At 41.8% G+C, this 14,039-nt stretch overlaps 2 protein-coding genes across 3 annotated transcripts in view; both read left to right on the forward strand.

Annotated features, from left to right (window-relative positions):
* The first annotated feature begins 30 nt into the window (after positions 1-30).
* LOC101471442 (TBC1 domain family member 10A) lies at positions 31-10,339 on the forward strand. Its single transcript, XM_004544704.4, has 9 exons — positions 31-786; positions 2,161-2,260; positions 3,883-3,990; positions 4,484-4,590; positions 4,696-4,810; positions 5,792-5,857; positions 6,372-6,561; positions 6,639-6,793; positions 7,542-10,339. The coding sequence occupies exons 1-9, from the start codon at positions 605-607 to the stop codon at positions 8,043-8,045; spliced, it is 1,527 nt and encodes a 508-aa protein (XP_004544761.2). The 5' UTR covers positions 31-604; the 3' UTR covers positions 8,046-10,339.
* A 531-nt stretch (positions 10,340-10,870) lies between these two features.
* hpdb (4-hydroxyphenylpyruvate dioxygenase b) overlaps positions 10,871-14,039 on the forward strand; it is a 56,651-nt gene continuing 53,482 nt past the window's right edge. Inside the window, exons 1-2 of one of the 2 annotated variants that reach the window (XM_076890721.1) lie at positions 10,871-11,085; positions 11,325-11,359. In XM_076890721.1, the coding sequence (XP_076746836.1) occupies positions 11,076-11,085; positions 11,325-11,359 (45 nt within the window). In that variant the 5' untranslated portion in view covers positions 10,871-11,075. The remainder of the gene's footprint in view (positions 11,086-11,324; positions 11,360-14,039) is intronic. The other variant, XM_076890722.1, reaches the window with a different exon arrangement.

A 14,039-nucleotide genomic window follows, 5' to 3' on the forward strand; every position in this document is an offset into this window, starting at 1 on the left:
CTCTTTCTTCTGCAGCCGCTAGGGGCAGACGTAACATTAGGATGTTAAAGCCCAGGCGAGGGCGGTAGGCTTGGGATACTAGGAGATGTAGAAATCCGTATAGTGTTCTCGGGTGGGATGACAGGACGGCAAAACCAAGCCACAGCTAGCCGAGGACAAAATGTACTAGTTCGTTAACCAGGTGGTTTAGTAAGTAATCGGCTAACTATGTAAAACTAGACAATAATGTAGCGGCGGTTCGTTGAAGGTGGGGTCAATGTAGAAATAGTTTGGGATTGTTGTCACAAGCAGTTAAGGCTAACTTTTAGTACGTTAGCAACGCAGAGTTAGCTGGCTAATGTTAAAACTGGGGGAAAACCCATTCAAGTTAACTCAAGCATAACCAGTTTAATGTGACCCAGCGGTTGGAGCACACCCTTAGAAAAGATTTACGGACAAAACAGCGGTTGGAAAGTTTAACTCGCGCCCAGAAATCATGGCGTCGGTGCAGTTTGACTCGACTGCATATGCACAGGAGCAGATTTGACTCTGGGTTGTCCACAACCTCGCTGACGTTAGCTGCCCCGGCTAGAAGGCTAGTTTTTTTTCTTCTTCTTATGCTACCATGGACAAAATGGAAAACGGCCGTCGATCTGTGGACACGGGGAGCATCAGGACTCTTAGCAGCAGTCACATTGACGACGAAAGCTCCTTGGGATCCGACTCTGAGATCAACGGCTTCGCCAGCGAAAGGCAGGCGGATAAATATGGATTTATTGGTGGGGCGCAGAAGTACTCAGAGGACACGTAAGTTTACTTTAACTCTGAGGCCATCTGTGTTGGTTTGCCATGCTTAATGATAATGATAATAATAATAGGTAGTAAATTTGCAGCCTACTGTTGTCCATTAGTTGTGATGACAAGTTGTGCAGGTGTTGTTATGTGCCTCAGACAAACAGAGCTCCCAACCAGCTGCGTGGCACCGTGTTGTTTTTATTTTTTCCTTTCTTTCTTTTTTTTTTTATTACCCTCTGTTTGCCACAGTCACCACAAGCAGTAAACGCGTAGATGAGGTTTGAACGAGTCGTATTAATCTTCTTATTTCTACCATGTAATGTTAAATTGTTTTTCGTTTAGCCTGTCACACAGTTTTTTGCGGTGGTGGTGGGGGGGGGGGGGGTGCTGACCGAGCACTTCTGGCTGTCTGTGTCATGCTTGGATTTAATTTATCTCTGGCCTTTTGGCAATACAGATTAGATCAGTTTCTTTTCTTTCTTTTGTAAGAAATCTATTTCGTTTTTCTTTTTGTGCTGGGTCTAAAGCCTGCATGACAGCAGTGAAACAGTGGAAGGAGTGGGTGAAAGTTATGGCAAGCACCGGCTGGCTGGGAGTTTCCTGTCTTGTGGAGTTTTGGCAGGCTTGGAGCCGCAGCTCTTGGTGCCTCTTTAGCTGAGGGCCTCTTTTGGCTCAGCTCTGTAGATAGTCAGTGTTTAGCTTGTACTGTTTGGCAACAAACGTATCTCTTTATTGTTTAAAGGCTCTGGGAGCTGAAGCTGCAGTATAGTCTTGCACTGATCTACAACACATAGGCTGCACTTTGTTACCAGAAGAGGCCTGTCTTAAATAAGAAGAGCTCTTTGAAGACGTTTCAGCCCTACAATTACAGGCTTGTGCCGATGAGATAATTACATACCATAGTAAAGCATCAGACCACAATTCCTAATGTAGGTTATACTTGCTTACGTTTTCTTTTTCTGTTTGAAAATATAATGTAAAGTCCTTGACTCCCCCTTCCCTCCTTGCCTGTAAATATTTTACTGTTAAATTATCCTGACTGCAGCTCCTTCAGATCAGAGAGCTTTGACATTAAATAGGTCTTGAGTTTGTATCTTTTATAGTTCGCTGACTGCAAATGAGTGATGGCCACACACACAGATCTGATGGTAGATGCAGAACGATAAACTGTCTTTGTGAGATTGTTTTCTTTTTAAAGCTTGGGCCAATTTGGAGGCTTATTTCAGACTTGCCTTATTGCAAAAACAAGCAAACTTTTGTCACCTGTCTAATTATTTCTGTGCTAAAAGAAGAGAAGATGTGTCGTTTGCTGTCATTTCAAGCAAAAAAGCGCAAAAAATGATTTGAGCTTTGTAATTTTTTTTCTCCCTCCTGTTGTGTAACCAGAGCTCAGGATATACCTCCAGCGGTGCTCAGGCAAAGAGAGGTGAAGTGGCTGGACATGCTGAACCACTGGGACAAGTGGATGATCAAGCGATTCAATAAGGTCAGCACCAGGTGTTAAATCAGTTACATAAAACATGTGGCTTGGTTGTATGCCTTCCATGGTGTTAGCCATGTGAAGCTCACCAGATCAGTTTCTTTTAAAGAGTTTCTGAAGGTGGTTTGCTGAATTGTATTGTGTCGTTTCTAGGAAGTTTTTGTTTTTGTCCCCCCAATCACAGGTACTCTTACACATGATCAAACAAAGCAAACGGTAACGCTCAAATGATTGCACAAGGACCAGACTTTGTATACACTTTGTTTTGCAGCTTCACTTGTCTAGCTGGTTCTGTGTGAAATGCTCTCAGCGAATCGACGTAAAGCTGCAACTTAACCTCACACCCATGAATCAGCAGCAAGCCAGGACACAACCCCGTCCCTGTATCACTGCATATACTGTATGACAAATTACCGGTTTCAGATTCAGGGTGGGATTGTACTGGCTTCATATAAAATGATTCTCTTTCAAAAGGAATACAAAAAGTGGCTCTGTACATGACAGAAACGGCTAATTTAGCGGCGAGAAGTGTTCCTTTTCTCGCTGTACATGTACTAATAAAGGTCAGGGTTTCTAATCCTTTATTGTGCCCCCATGATTGATAATAATTGTACAGTAGGAACTGTAATGTTCTTGAGGAAGTGTGCCAGCTTTGCTTTAGAGCAAACAAATGTGCTCAGAAAGGGTAATGCAATGCAAGTCAAGTCAAAAGTCTCAAGAGGACTCAAATGTGAAGGTCGGGTCAGCTAATCTGTTGCGACAACACCTGTTTGTGATTCCTGCTGAAAGATTGCAAAGCCTCAACTTGGAGAGATGGCACGAGTTGAGATCAAATTTTATCAATGTCATGTTTTGCAGCATTCATTTTAGTATATTTTGGCCCTTTTGAAGGTCATAATGTTCTTCCTACAGTTGCAGCAACAAGCTTTTTTTCTATGCTTATCCCTTCCACACACTCGCACGCTGCTGGATGTCTTTAGATCATTTTGGGGTTCGGTATCTTGCCCAAGATACTCCTCCAGCACGCACGCTGGAGGAGTCTGACTTTCCGATAAGAAGACGACCCGCTCTACTCCCTGAGTCACAGGTGGTAGAGTGTTTGTGTATGACTTCTGTTTATGTTTCTATGCACCTTAAGTAGTCGCCCCCTTGGAGATAATGTTTTGTTTTCTGCATCCTGAAGATATAAATCACGTGGCATGTTTTTAATGTTACATGTATAAGTGAAGCTCTAATAAGAGACTCAGATGTTAGAATATCCCCAAATTTTGGCTCGTCTTTGATCAAATTCTGATCTTGCATCTGCCAAATAAATTGGTGATCTAGATAAGTAGTAACTGGCCATTTTCATTGCTGAAAAGAAGGAAGTCAAATCACTGGGTTGTAAGAGTTTTTAGAGTGCATGCAGTGCTACAAGTCAATGCATCCTAAGTGTAAGTTGTTAGTTTCTAAGTACAAAACTACACTTATTCAAAAAAGGGAACAAATACCAGTGGAAGCGCTCTGATGAAAACCATTTGCTGTATCTGCGCACCAGATTGCCTCTCTTAGCTTTTCTCAAGCTACATTCTCCCATGGTCCTTTGGTATATTGCTTTATTTGGGAAACCCTTTTGTTCTGTGACTCAGGTGAGGCTGCGTTGCCAGAAAGGAATTCCTCCTGCCCTCAGAGGCCGTGCATGGCTCTACCTGTCTGGTGGGAAGGTGAAGCGAGAGCAGAACCAAGGAAAGTTTCAGGTCCGACAGCTTCCTCTTTCACTTCCTCCTCACATCTCTGCTTAAACTCTACTTTGAGCTCATTTCATTTTTAAATTTCATTTGAAATTGGTACTGAAAGTGTGGTCATCCACAAGCATTACTCATTTGAGTGAGAACCCAGATATTTTTACCAAAGAGCTGGAGCAATGGCAGTTTTTATTATTGATCTTTTTTGTTTGGTTTGTTTTCTATTCAGGTTAAGTGTTCAAAATGCATGCTAGCATCAAATGAATAATGATGCAGATCTTGAATCTTTTCAAATATAAAGTTTAAAACTAGCCTCTGCTCATGCAGTGGTTAGACAATTCACTGACCTTTATAGTGAATGAATAACTTAATTTATTGCTGAGATCACTAAATCCTATAAAAAAGAATCAGGGGTTTGTAGTCCTCCTACTTAAAGACAATATAATCACTTATACCGTATCACAAAGAGATCTCACTCTCATGTCCCCCATGCTCTTTTTGTCAGGAGCTGGATAGCCAGCCGGGAGACCCCAAATGGCTTGATGTAATTGAGAAAGACCTCCATCGACAGTTTCCTTTTCACGAGATGTTTGTGTCACGGGGAGGACACGGGTGAGCAGTCTACCACAATGTGACGTACAACACGGGAGTTGTTTACTGCATCTTATTTGAATATGCTAAAATGTTGCATGTTTGTGTGTGTGTGTGTGTGTGCAGGCAGAAGGACCTGTTCCGTGTTCTTAAGGCTTATACTCTCTACAGACCAGAGGAGGGATACTGCCAGGCCCAGGCTCCTATTGCTGCAGTGCTGCTTATGCACATGCCTGCTGAGGTACGAACTGCCTTCAATACAAACACACACCATCACTCACCATATAAATTGTGTCCCTTGGTGTGGATGATCTGAACACTTGAAGACTTGTTATGGTCTTTAAAACTAAAATCCACACTGAAAATAGAAATAGTGCTGTTTCTTTTATTTTGTAAGGCTCAGTTTTAGTTTGTGACCTCGGGAAAGTATTTTTGAGCTGAACTGCAGAGGGACTGAGTGTACAAATGATGTAATCTGTAGATGATTTCCAGAGCTGCTCCATAGTATAAATAATACATCGAATTTGAGATTATGATAGCAGCCAAGATGACTGTAAAAGGGTTTGGAAATTTTGAACTAAAAAACGAGGCAGATAGCATCGCTGGAAAAATCCTATCATTCCACAGATTAAGTCTCTGCATGTATGTCAGAGTATCAGCTAATGGAATCATGAATTCCACTTATTCAGTTTAGCTTAGTTAGACATGGTGTGTGATTTTTAGACACACTCTCAGTTTGAGGAAAGTCTTGTGGTCATTAAAAGCACTAAGCAATTAATATGTTGAAGGAAAATTCTCCTCACAACCTAAAGTATGAACTTCAGACATAAGAGAGAGAGCAGACTTTGAAGTGGATTTATCAGATGTGTGTGGTGGTTATATATACATGCAGTTTTCTGTCCTGGTGAGCATTTCAATTAAGTAAATTACCAGCTAAATAAGTGTCCGGGGTGTTGCAAAGATGGCTTTTTATTGTGGATAGTTGCTTGGGAAAGGATTTTGGTTCGACACCACACTGTGTGACACAATAACACTATACACACCAAATTGGCCAGTGTCCTAAGGGGGCCCGAGTGCTTCATAAGGGTAGAATGGCTAGAAAATCTTGTATTTAAGAGAACATTTCTAATGTTTTCCAGCTTCTCTGTGACCCCTGGAATGCCTCTCTAAGTATAACAAAGAACTACCCTTACATTGTGTGTATGTGTGTGTGATTCTACAGGATGCTTTCTGGGGGCTGGTCCAGATCTGTGAGAAGTATCTTCCTGGTTACTACAGTCCCGGCCTGGTGAGACTGAAACACTTGAAAGCGTTCATGATGATATGGCTCAGTGTTGGAAATGCAAAGAGAATATAGCCTCAGTTGACTCCACTGCTACCAGAGCTGTGCACACCTACTTGTAGGCCTTTTGCTCAGCAAAACTAGAATGTGTATTTTGTTTCCCACAGTGTGTGTGTGACGCAGTGGCACTGTGGTTATGGTTTTCTGATGAAGGCAGTGGGCTGTTTACAGACTTATTTTCTCAGTAAGCTGTTTGAGTAAACTTTCTTGCGTAATAATTGCCTCCTCTTGGTTTCTGTTGCAGTTATGAATTCCATGTTATGAAAGAAGGTTTGCTAATTAAATGTTTCCTCATAAGTGCAAAATCTGGGTAGTTGTGCATAATGGGAAAACAATGTGTAGAAATAAGGACTGGTTTAATTTAATAGATGAGCGTGTATGTGCATATCTCATTTCAGCACCAGCAATGCAGAGTACAATACGTTTTTTGTTTAGTGTCCCCCACCGCTCCCTCTTTCAGGAAGCTATACAGTTAGATGGAGAGATACTCTTCGCCCTGCTGCGACGCGTCTCCCCTCTAGCCTTCCGGCATCTGGAGAAACATAAGATCGACCCCATCCTCTACATGACTGAATGGTTTATGTGTGCCTTCTCCAGAACCCTACCCTGGGCATCGGTGCTGCGCGTCTGGGACATGTTCCTCTGCGATGGTATGTATCTGCAGCGGTGCCTCATAGAGCGTCTTTACTCTGAAATTGACTCATCGGCTCCTTCTTCCTCCTTTTAGGAGTGAAGATAATTTTCCGAGTGGGCTTGGTGCTACTCAAGTGCATGTTGGGAACTCGTGAGAAGCTTAAGGCCTGCCAAGGCCAGTATGAGACCATGGAGCTTCTCAGGGCGATAGAGCCTCGATACATGCAGGAGGGTTTCCTTGTTCAAGAGGTAAGGGGTTTTTCCCAGATTGCTTTGCCTTCAGGCTGAAATGTCCTCGGTGTCCTGCCAGTGATTCTGATCTTTGATTTGCAGCTTCTAGAAGTGTAATCCAGGCCTAGAGTTGAATGTGGTAACTGTCTCCAAAAACTGAAGGTATTGCACTAGCAGCGAGTCGTATAGATGCCTAAAGATGGTCTCTAGTTGTCCTTTAGTTTGCTCTTTCAAGGAGGAACTACATCCCAGATATCATGCTTCTCATCACACGAGTTACCTAGTCATGTGAGGCTACCCAAGAATCAAGGAAAATATAATTTAAAAACAGAGTTTATTTTACTTTGCTGATATCAATGTTTTCTAAACATGTGATTTGACTTTGTTATTGAGAAGTCGTGTCTGATTATTCGGCAGTGATGTAAACAGCATTGTGTCATATTGTGAGGGAGGAGTTAGAGGGAACAATAAATGTTCCTACAAGTAGTCAAGAGAACACCAGTGAGTCTGAGAGAGTGAATTAAAGTGACACACAGACAAATTGACCAGAGTGCTGGCTGCATGGTGTCTGGTTCCTTGTATCGAGCTTTGTGTGAGGGTCTGTCTTCCCAAACAATACCCCCTGTTATATGTAGCGCCGGCTTGACTGTGTGTGGCGGTCATTTGGCATTTGCAGACAAAGTTCACAGTCTCAGTACAATTGCCAGTCATGGAAGGAACATGTGAGCACAGCAGTGACCGGGTGACTTGATTTTTCCTTTTGCAGATTCTCGAGGTGCCGGTGACGGCGCGAGACGTGGAACGAGAGCATCACACCCAGCTCAAGCGCTGGAAGAAGAACCGCGGGGAGCTCAATTTCAAACCGCCTCCAAGAATGCACGGCGCTCGGATCATCATGCTGGCTGAGCCACCCAGGCGTCAGGACCTGCAGCAGAACCCCACCATTGTACTTGAAGTGCCTCAGACTATCCCACAGCTGCAGAAGGGCAAGGAGAAGAAGAGTAAGAAAAAGAAGAGCATGAAAAAATCCCAGCCCACAGAGGAGATTCCCAATCCTTACCCTCTTCTCAGTGACCCTCAATCGTCATCCACAGAACCGCCTGCCCCGCCTCCAGGCAACAGTGTGACGCCAGAGGCCGCGGCGCAGACTGAAACGGACTCAGCTGGAGAGCAGAAAACACCTCCTACAGACCTCCCCTCTGCCAAAGAATCTACTCTTCAGCGATCTACACAAAGCCTCAGCAGCACAGAGCAGGACACATACTTGTAGCTCTGAAAGTGTGTGTGTGGGTGTGGACGAAGCACCAGCACTCTTCCGTCAACAACCAGCCAGCCTTGCCGAAGTCTCTGAGTGGCCAGCATAACCTATTTTTTTTTTTCTAATATTTGTATGCATTTGCTCATTTCCACACAAGTTTGCCTTTGATATTAACAGCATACACTAAAGCACCTTTACCATGTATAAAACTACTTAAATGCTTTTGCTATTTGTCACTACAGAGCTGACGGATGCTTCCTCTTAATGCTTGATTCTCTTATTTAGACCATAAGTCTTAGTATTGTTTTTTTGGAAGGGAGACAAGTTACTGCTTTACTGAGGGCAGTGTATTTCAAGTGTTCGGTAATCTTAGTAAGGTGCCGGATTTCTTGCAGTTTATGCGTTTTCACTTGTAATAATGTGCAGCAGAGGATGTAAACTCCTGATGCACGCGCCACACATTTCAGCCTCTCAAGTCTTTGTATTTCATTTTGGGGGAGGGGGGTTTCCACTAGAGGGCAGCCTTGCAGGTATACATGCTCTTAGGAGAGGCAACCACAGCGAGGATGGGATTCAGTAAAATTGGGAGTAGGTACAAGCGTACTTCTCTGAAGTTGAGATTACATTTTCTCACAGTGAAAAATTGTATTAAATTTAGCGACTGAAGTGGCGAATGTAAGGAAGTCTTTTCCAACAAGCGCGAGTTATTTAAATACAATTTAAAACATGGAGTAATAGGTAGGTGTGTGTGTGTGTGTGTGTGTGTCCTGCTATGCAAAACAAACAAAAACATCTCTTTGTTTTTCCTGAATCAGTTGAACTGCTGTTTAGCTGTGTATAAGCTCCTCTTCTCACTGTGTGAGGCACTTCCAGCCACTTCGGCTCACCAGTCATTCCCAGGCAGCAGAGTGGAGAACACTGGACTTTCCTCACTGTATGACACATTCCTGCCTTCTTAAAAGCTAATCATTTTGAAGACCACCTCTTACCCAATGCAAATCTGCCTGATTGTGTTTGTGCACACGAAGCAAATCACCTAATGGTGCTGACCTTCCTTTTGGCTCTGCTTAAGGTCTATTTGGACATGTGAAACCATTAAGGTGTTGGGTTCATTTTTGTATTTTGGGTGTTTGTTTTTTGCTAGAGCTTCCAAAGCAAATTAAGACTGTTACTCTGAGACCATCTACGACCCCTGCATGTGACCAGGCTCATTTTCTGTGCAGTCACGAGGGATCACGGGATTTAAGGATTTACTGGGATTTCTGTAGCTGTTTGTATTTTTGGGGGGAAATGCGGTAGCATGCATGGATTGTGAGGCTCTTTGTCTTTTCTTTTTTTCCCTCCAAAACACCACAGTTTTATTTTGGTGGCATTCCTAGTCTTTCTCAACTATCAATACAATGGTAAAGGGAGTCTTGAGAAACACAAGTGCACGTGTGTAAAATGTGTTTGTGCATAACTAATATTAAAAGAGTCTTTGCTAATAAAGCGCGTGCTCAGCTCAGTTATAAAACGCAGCGGGGATATAAAAAGATGACATTTATCAAGCGATCACTCTCCCCTTATGCAATAGTTTAGTTGCTTGTGCCGCAAATCCTCACATTTCACTCGTATTATAATTTAATGCTCTTTGTGTACATACGATATAAAAAAAATATGTAATGAACTGTATTTTCAGTGTATACTGCTATATTTTTTGTCATGCAGTTACAGATACTACAGAGGTAGCTATGTATGTCATTTGCAGTCAGAGACGGTATATATACTTTTTTTCTTTTCTTTTTTTTTTCTTTTTTTTTTGATCAGCATTTGTAACACTAGGGGGGAAAAAAAATTTCAGGGGAACCTTTGCCACTAAAATGCTTTTTCTCACTCTAAGAGTGTTACTGTTGCTACTAGGTTTTAAAAAGGAGATCCTCTCCAGAACTCCCGTGGCATGAGTTTTAGGCTTGCAGATAAGTGGCTGTGTTGCATATATGATTGCTGTCAATCTAGATTGTTATTAAACGCCGGGATCTTTAGACCTGTTTGTATGTAATGTCCCATGTTCACCAGCAGATGGCGGACCAGAGTCATCTCTTGGAAATGAGAAGTTTGCCTGTATGTGAGTGACAAGCCGAATGCCCTGTGCGATCCAAGATGTCTCCATTAATTCCACTTTTTTCTTTTTTTTCTTAATGCTGCACTAGCACAAGGTCAATTGTTACATTAAATACTGTTTTGCGTTACATTTTTTTTTTCAAAAATGCCACGTTTGAGAGTGATGTGACAGCTCTACTTATGAATAAATTTGTTCTGCAACCAGGTATTGACTGCTGTTTGTTTTACGTCGGGAGAGAAAAAGCCTTCAAATCAATGGGAAAAGTGGGGAAAAAACCTTGTTACATACGATTTTATTTATTTATTTATTTTATTTTTTAAAGAACAGTTGATGTACATGCCTATAGGCCACTGATTTTATTTCACAGAATGATTCAAAAACAATGAACCAAAAAGTTCTTGGGTGTGTTTTAAGAAGCTGGCCAAATTATCGTTTATTAGTAAGTTGTCTTTTGTTTTTTTTAAATCTGCCTAGCAAAGCTAAGTGCATTTCAGTTTACATAAAAATTTCAACTTACTGTTACACGTCTCAGTTATTTCTGTGTAAGCTGAAATTTTGAGATCCGTGCTTTATGGATAACCAAAATAAATTCTTCAGTTGTGGAAACGGGCAGCTTAGTATGTTTGATTTGGCAGGTTTTTAGGCCAGGTTGCCAAAAAGTGATTTATGATGTTTCTGTGTGTTTATATTGGTAAATGGACTGTAGTCAACCGGTCAAGACATGACTTGTACCTACAGTATGATTGTGATCAATCCGGTCCCTTTTGGCCACTTAAAATATCTTTAATTCTGGCTCGGCATGACTTGATGTCATTCATGAAAGCTATGTTATACATATGTTTAACAGACTATAGACCAACAAGTCATTTACAACTAATTTACAACTTTTTGGGCATCACATCTGACTTCTTCACTTTCCCCTAAAGGCAGCACAATTCCGAATGACACTGGGTAAGTAATAGTTCACACGTACCAAATATTTTACATAAATTACTATTATTATTTTATTTTTGGCTGTCTGTATGTTTTTATTTTTTTCACAGTGTATTTGTTTTCTTTCTGAAGGTCAGTGTGGTTATGCTAAATGTGTAACTGCGAAGCAGCCTGTTAGCTTAGCTTAAAAATGCTAGTGTAGTTAATGGTATGTTTTGTGTTTTTTCTTGTTATTTCCCCCAAAACACTGCCATGAGGGGTTTCGAGGCATTTAGTAGTGAAAGACATGCTGGTAAGTTTATTCTGTTGCTTTTAATAGAGTCAGGCTAGCTGTTTCCTCAGGTTTCCAGTATGTAATGTAAACTATGCTACATAAAAAGTAAATATAGGAGATTGATATCAAGATTTTGCAAAAAAGGAATACAAAAAATATATATTTAAAAACCAAAAGACAAATTTTGGAGTTATACTGGATGAAAGTGTGCTTAAGCAGAAGTTTCCTGGTTGAACTGGAATGGGGTTTAAGGAGGCTTTTACAACAATAAAGATAAACTACATTTAATCTGGCATAGTGTTAGTGTTATATGATGATTTATCCCCTCCAGTGATAAATTTCCTTTCCTATAACGATGTTATTCTGCATTATGTCAACCCTGACATCTCAGATACAACAGTGTGGTACAAAATCTTATCAATTGGGAGTCTGTGGTTTGTTGTCTATTTGTCTAAGTATGAAGAAAGAAAGATTGTAAAGCCACTGTAGGAATGTGTGTCCAGCATATTCGACCCTTCTCCTGTCAGGCTTTCTCAGCAGCTTGACTGACTCAGGCCCCCTCTTAAGTCTAATAACAGGGTGCCATTCTTTTCTTAATTCACAGTTTGACCTCTTTTCTTCACCTTTAAGGTGTGGGACATTTGAAGGTTTTTTTCCCCCAGGCTCTAAAGAGTTGTCAAATTGTTGTCTTGATGACCCCAAAAAGCGTGCTAACTCATTTTTAATCGTCCAGCAAGGTGTGACCTGCAGCTGTTGACCTCTGTTCTTCAGGGTTTAGTGTAGTTTTTTGCAGAATGCAGAGGTTCCTCATAACTGGGAAACTTTAACTTTCTTATTGTTTAAATATCAATGCACACATGTGTAGACATGATTATAATTTTACTGGACATGGGGTACTTGTTCTGATTGCGTTACTCCAGCAAGGCCATTATGGACCATTATAGAATCTGCTGATGTTGACCCGCATAAGGCACAGCAACAGTTAATGTTCTAGGTCCCTGAGGAATGCATGCACCGTCACGCTTTCCCTCTTTGCATCAGACACCTGGCCCTCTTTCAGTGCCACCGTGCTATTTACATCTCAAAGGGGAATGACCAAGAAGGCTCTCTCTGTGCTCCCTTCCTTACTCCAGAAATGATCTGATTTATCTCTTCATCAACGGAAATATATGCCTTTAGAGGGCCATCCCGTGCCTCTCATCCCCAGCTAATACAGATGGGAGAGAGAGAGAAATAAAAAGAGAGACTTGTGATCCTCCGTGTGATCCCAGACCTAACGGACCCCTGTCACAGTGCTTGATTCATGTGATGCGGGTGACTTTCTCTCTCCTCCCAGAATCAATGTGTTAGGGCTCTGGGAGGTGGTGGCGGGCCATAACGCAAAGCAAAGGCGCCTGTGTTCCTAAGGTATCCGATTCCCACGTTTGATGGACCATGACAGGCAGGTTCAGGTCAAATTAAAAGGCCGCAGTAACAAATATGAGGGCAGACGCTGTGATTGTCTGTACAGGTGAACTTTCCGTGGCAGTGGGAATAAAAAGTTATTTATTGCACCAGGGGAAAACATTACTCTTTGTGCAAGAGGTATTTACAAAGGAGGGGGATTCCTGAGCTAGTAGTTGGATAATTGAATCATCCTTGTGTTGGTTTTTCTGTGTGGACCTCTTGTGTTCATTAGCCAAAGGAAAAGCCCTCACTTTTATCTTCCTCTTGCAGCATTATGGCATTACTTGCCCTTTTTTCCCCCTGTAATGTAGCATATTATTAGTAAAAATCACCTTGAGTGTGTTCCCTGGTGCTGCACGTTTCTTCTGGATGGAAACTTTAAAGCCCGCTTTCGAGACAGCTTTGCAAATATTTTCCATCTTTTGGCTCCAGTGTGGTATTTTGGACCATCCTAAATACAGACTACTGTTAAATAATCCCATGCATGAGTGTTAATGTTTTCAGTCTGGAGCAATGCCTGGAGGTTCAGCCTTCCTGTCACGTAGAAAGCTGAGTCTTGCCAGAAAAATTAAAATGCGGTTTTGGCACTTGCAGCGTTTCCATTGTATAATTCTGCTTGTATTTAGAGATTTGGTGGCTACAGATATGGATAATACTTAGAGGGTAACGTTACCGCAGAATAACACCCCTAAATTCACATGGGTGCATTTAGCAAGTGCTTTAAATGTCATCACAGTTCTCATTGTAGTTACTCCCAGTGGACGTGCTGCACTGCTTTAGGGACTGTATGATTAGTGGTGTTGGTGGTGGTGGGGGTTTGGGTTAAAAAAACTAAAACCATTTGAGGTTATTTGGTTAAGACAGTGCACGTGACTTTGAAAGAATACATTAAGGAACAAGGAACTCAAGTGATAGATTAGAGGTGAAATTAACAATTACTGAAATGACCAAAAAAATGACCAAATAATTCAGTCTGCAAACTTTTAGATGATGTTCTTCTTTGCACTGAAACACAAAAGAGCCCTTTCTAAAAAGCTTAGAGTCACATTTGAACGTATGGGTCAGTGGCTAAAAGGTAAGTGAGGCATAGTAATTGTATCTGCTAATCACCTGCCTGCTACACCCACAGGACATTTTGGGCCCAAATGACGGTTGTGTGGGGGTTAGTTGGGGGGTAAGTGCAGCGCACCTGTGTGGCTGTCATACTCCTTGAGGAGTTTCAGTTCAGTTAATCTCCGTCAGTTTCCCCCAC

This window comes from Maylandia zebra, linkage group LG12, assembly GCF_041146795.1.
Source record: "Maylandia zebra isolate NMK-2024a linkage group LG12, Mzebra_GT3a, whole genome shotgun sequence".
NCBI lineage: Eukaryota > Metazoa > Chordata > Actinopteri > Cichliformes > Cichlidae > Maylandia > Maylandia zebra.

What these genes read in the sequence shown, in the direction of transcription:
- LOC101471442 (XM_004544704.4), top strand. Translation starts at nt 605, where the DNA reads ATGGACAAAATGGAAAACGGCCGTCGATCTGTGGACACGGGGAGCATC. An exon ending in CAGAAGTACTCAGAGGACAC is followed by an intron (nt 787 to 2,160) that starts GTAAGTTTACTT and finishes TTGTGTAACCAG; the next exon opens with AGCTCAGGATATACCTCCAG. An exon ending in AGGGTTTCCTTGTTCAAGAG is followed by an intron (nt 6,794 to 7,541) that starts GTAAGGGGTTTT and finishes TTCCTTTTGCAG; the next exon opens with ATTCTCGAGGTGCCGGTGAC.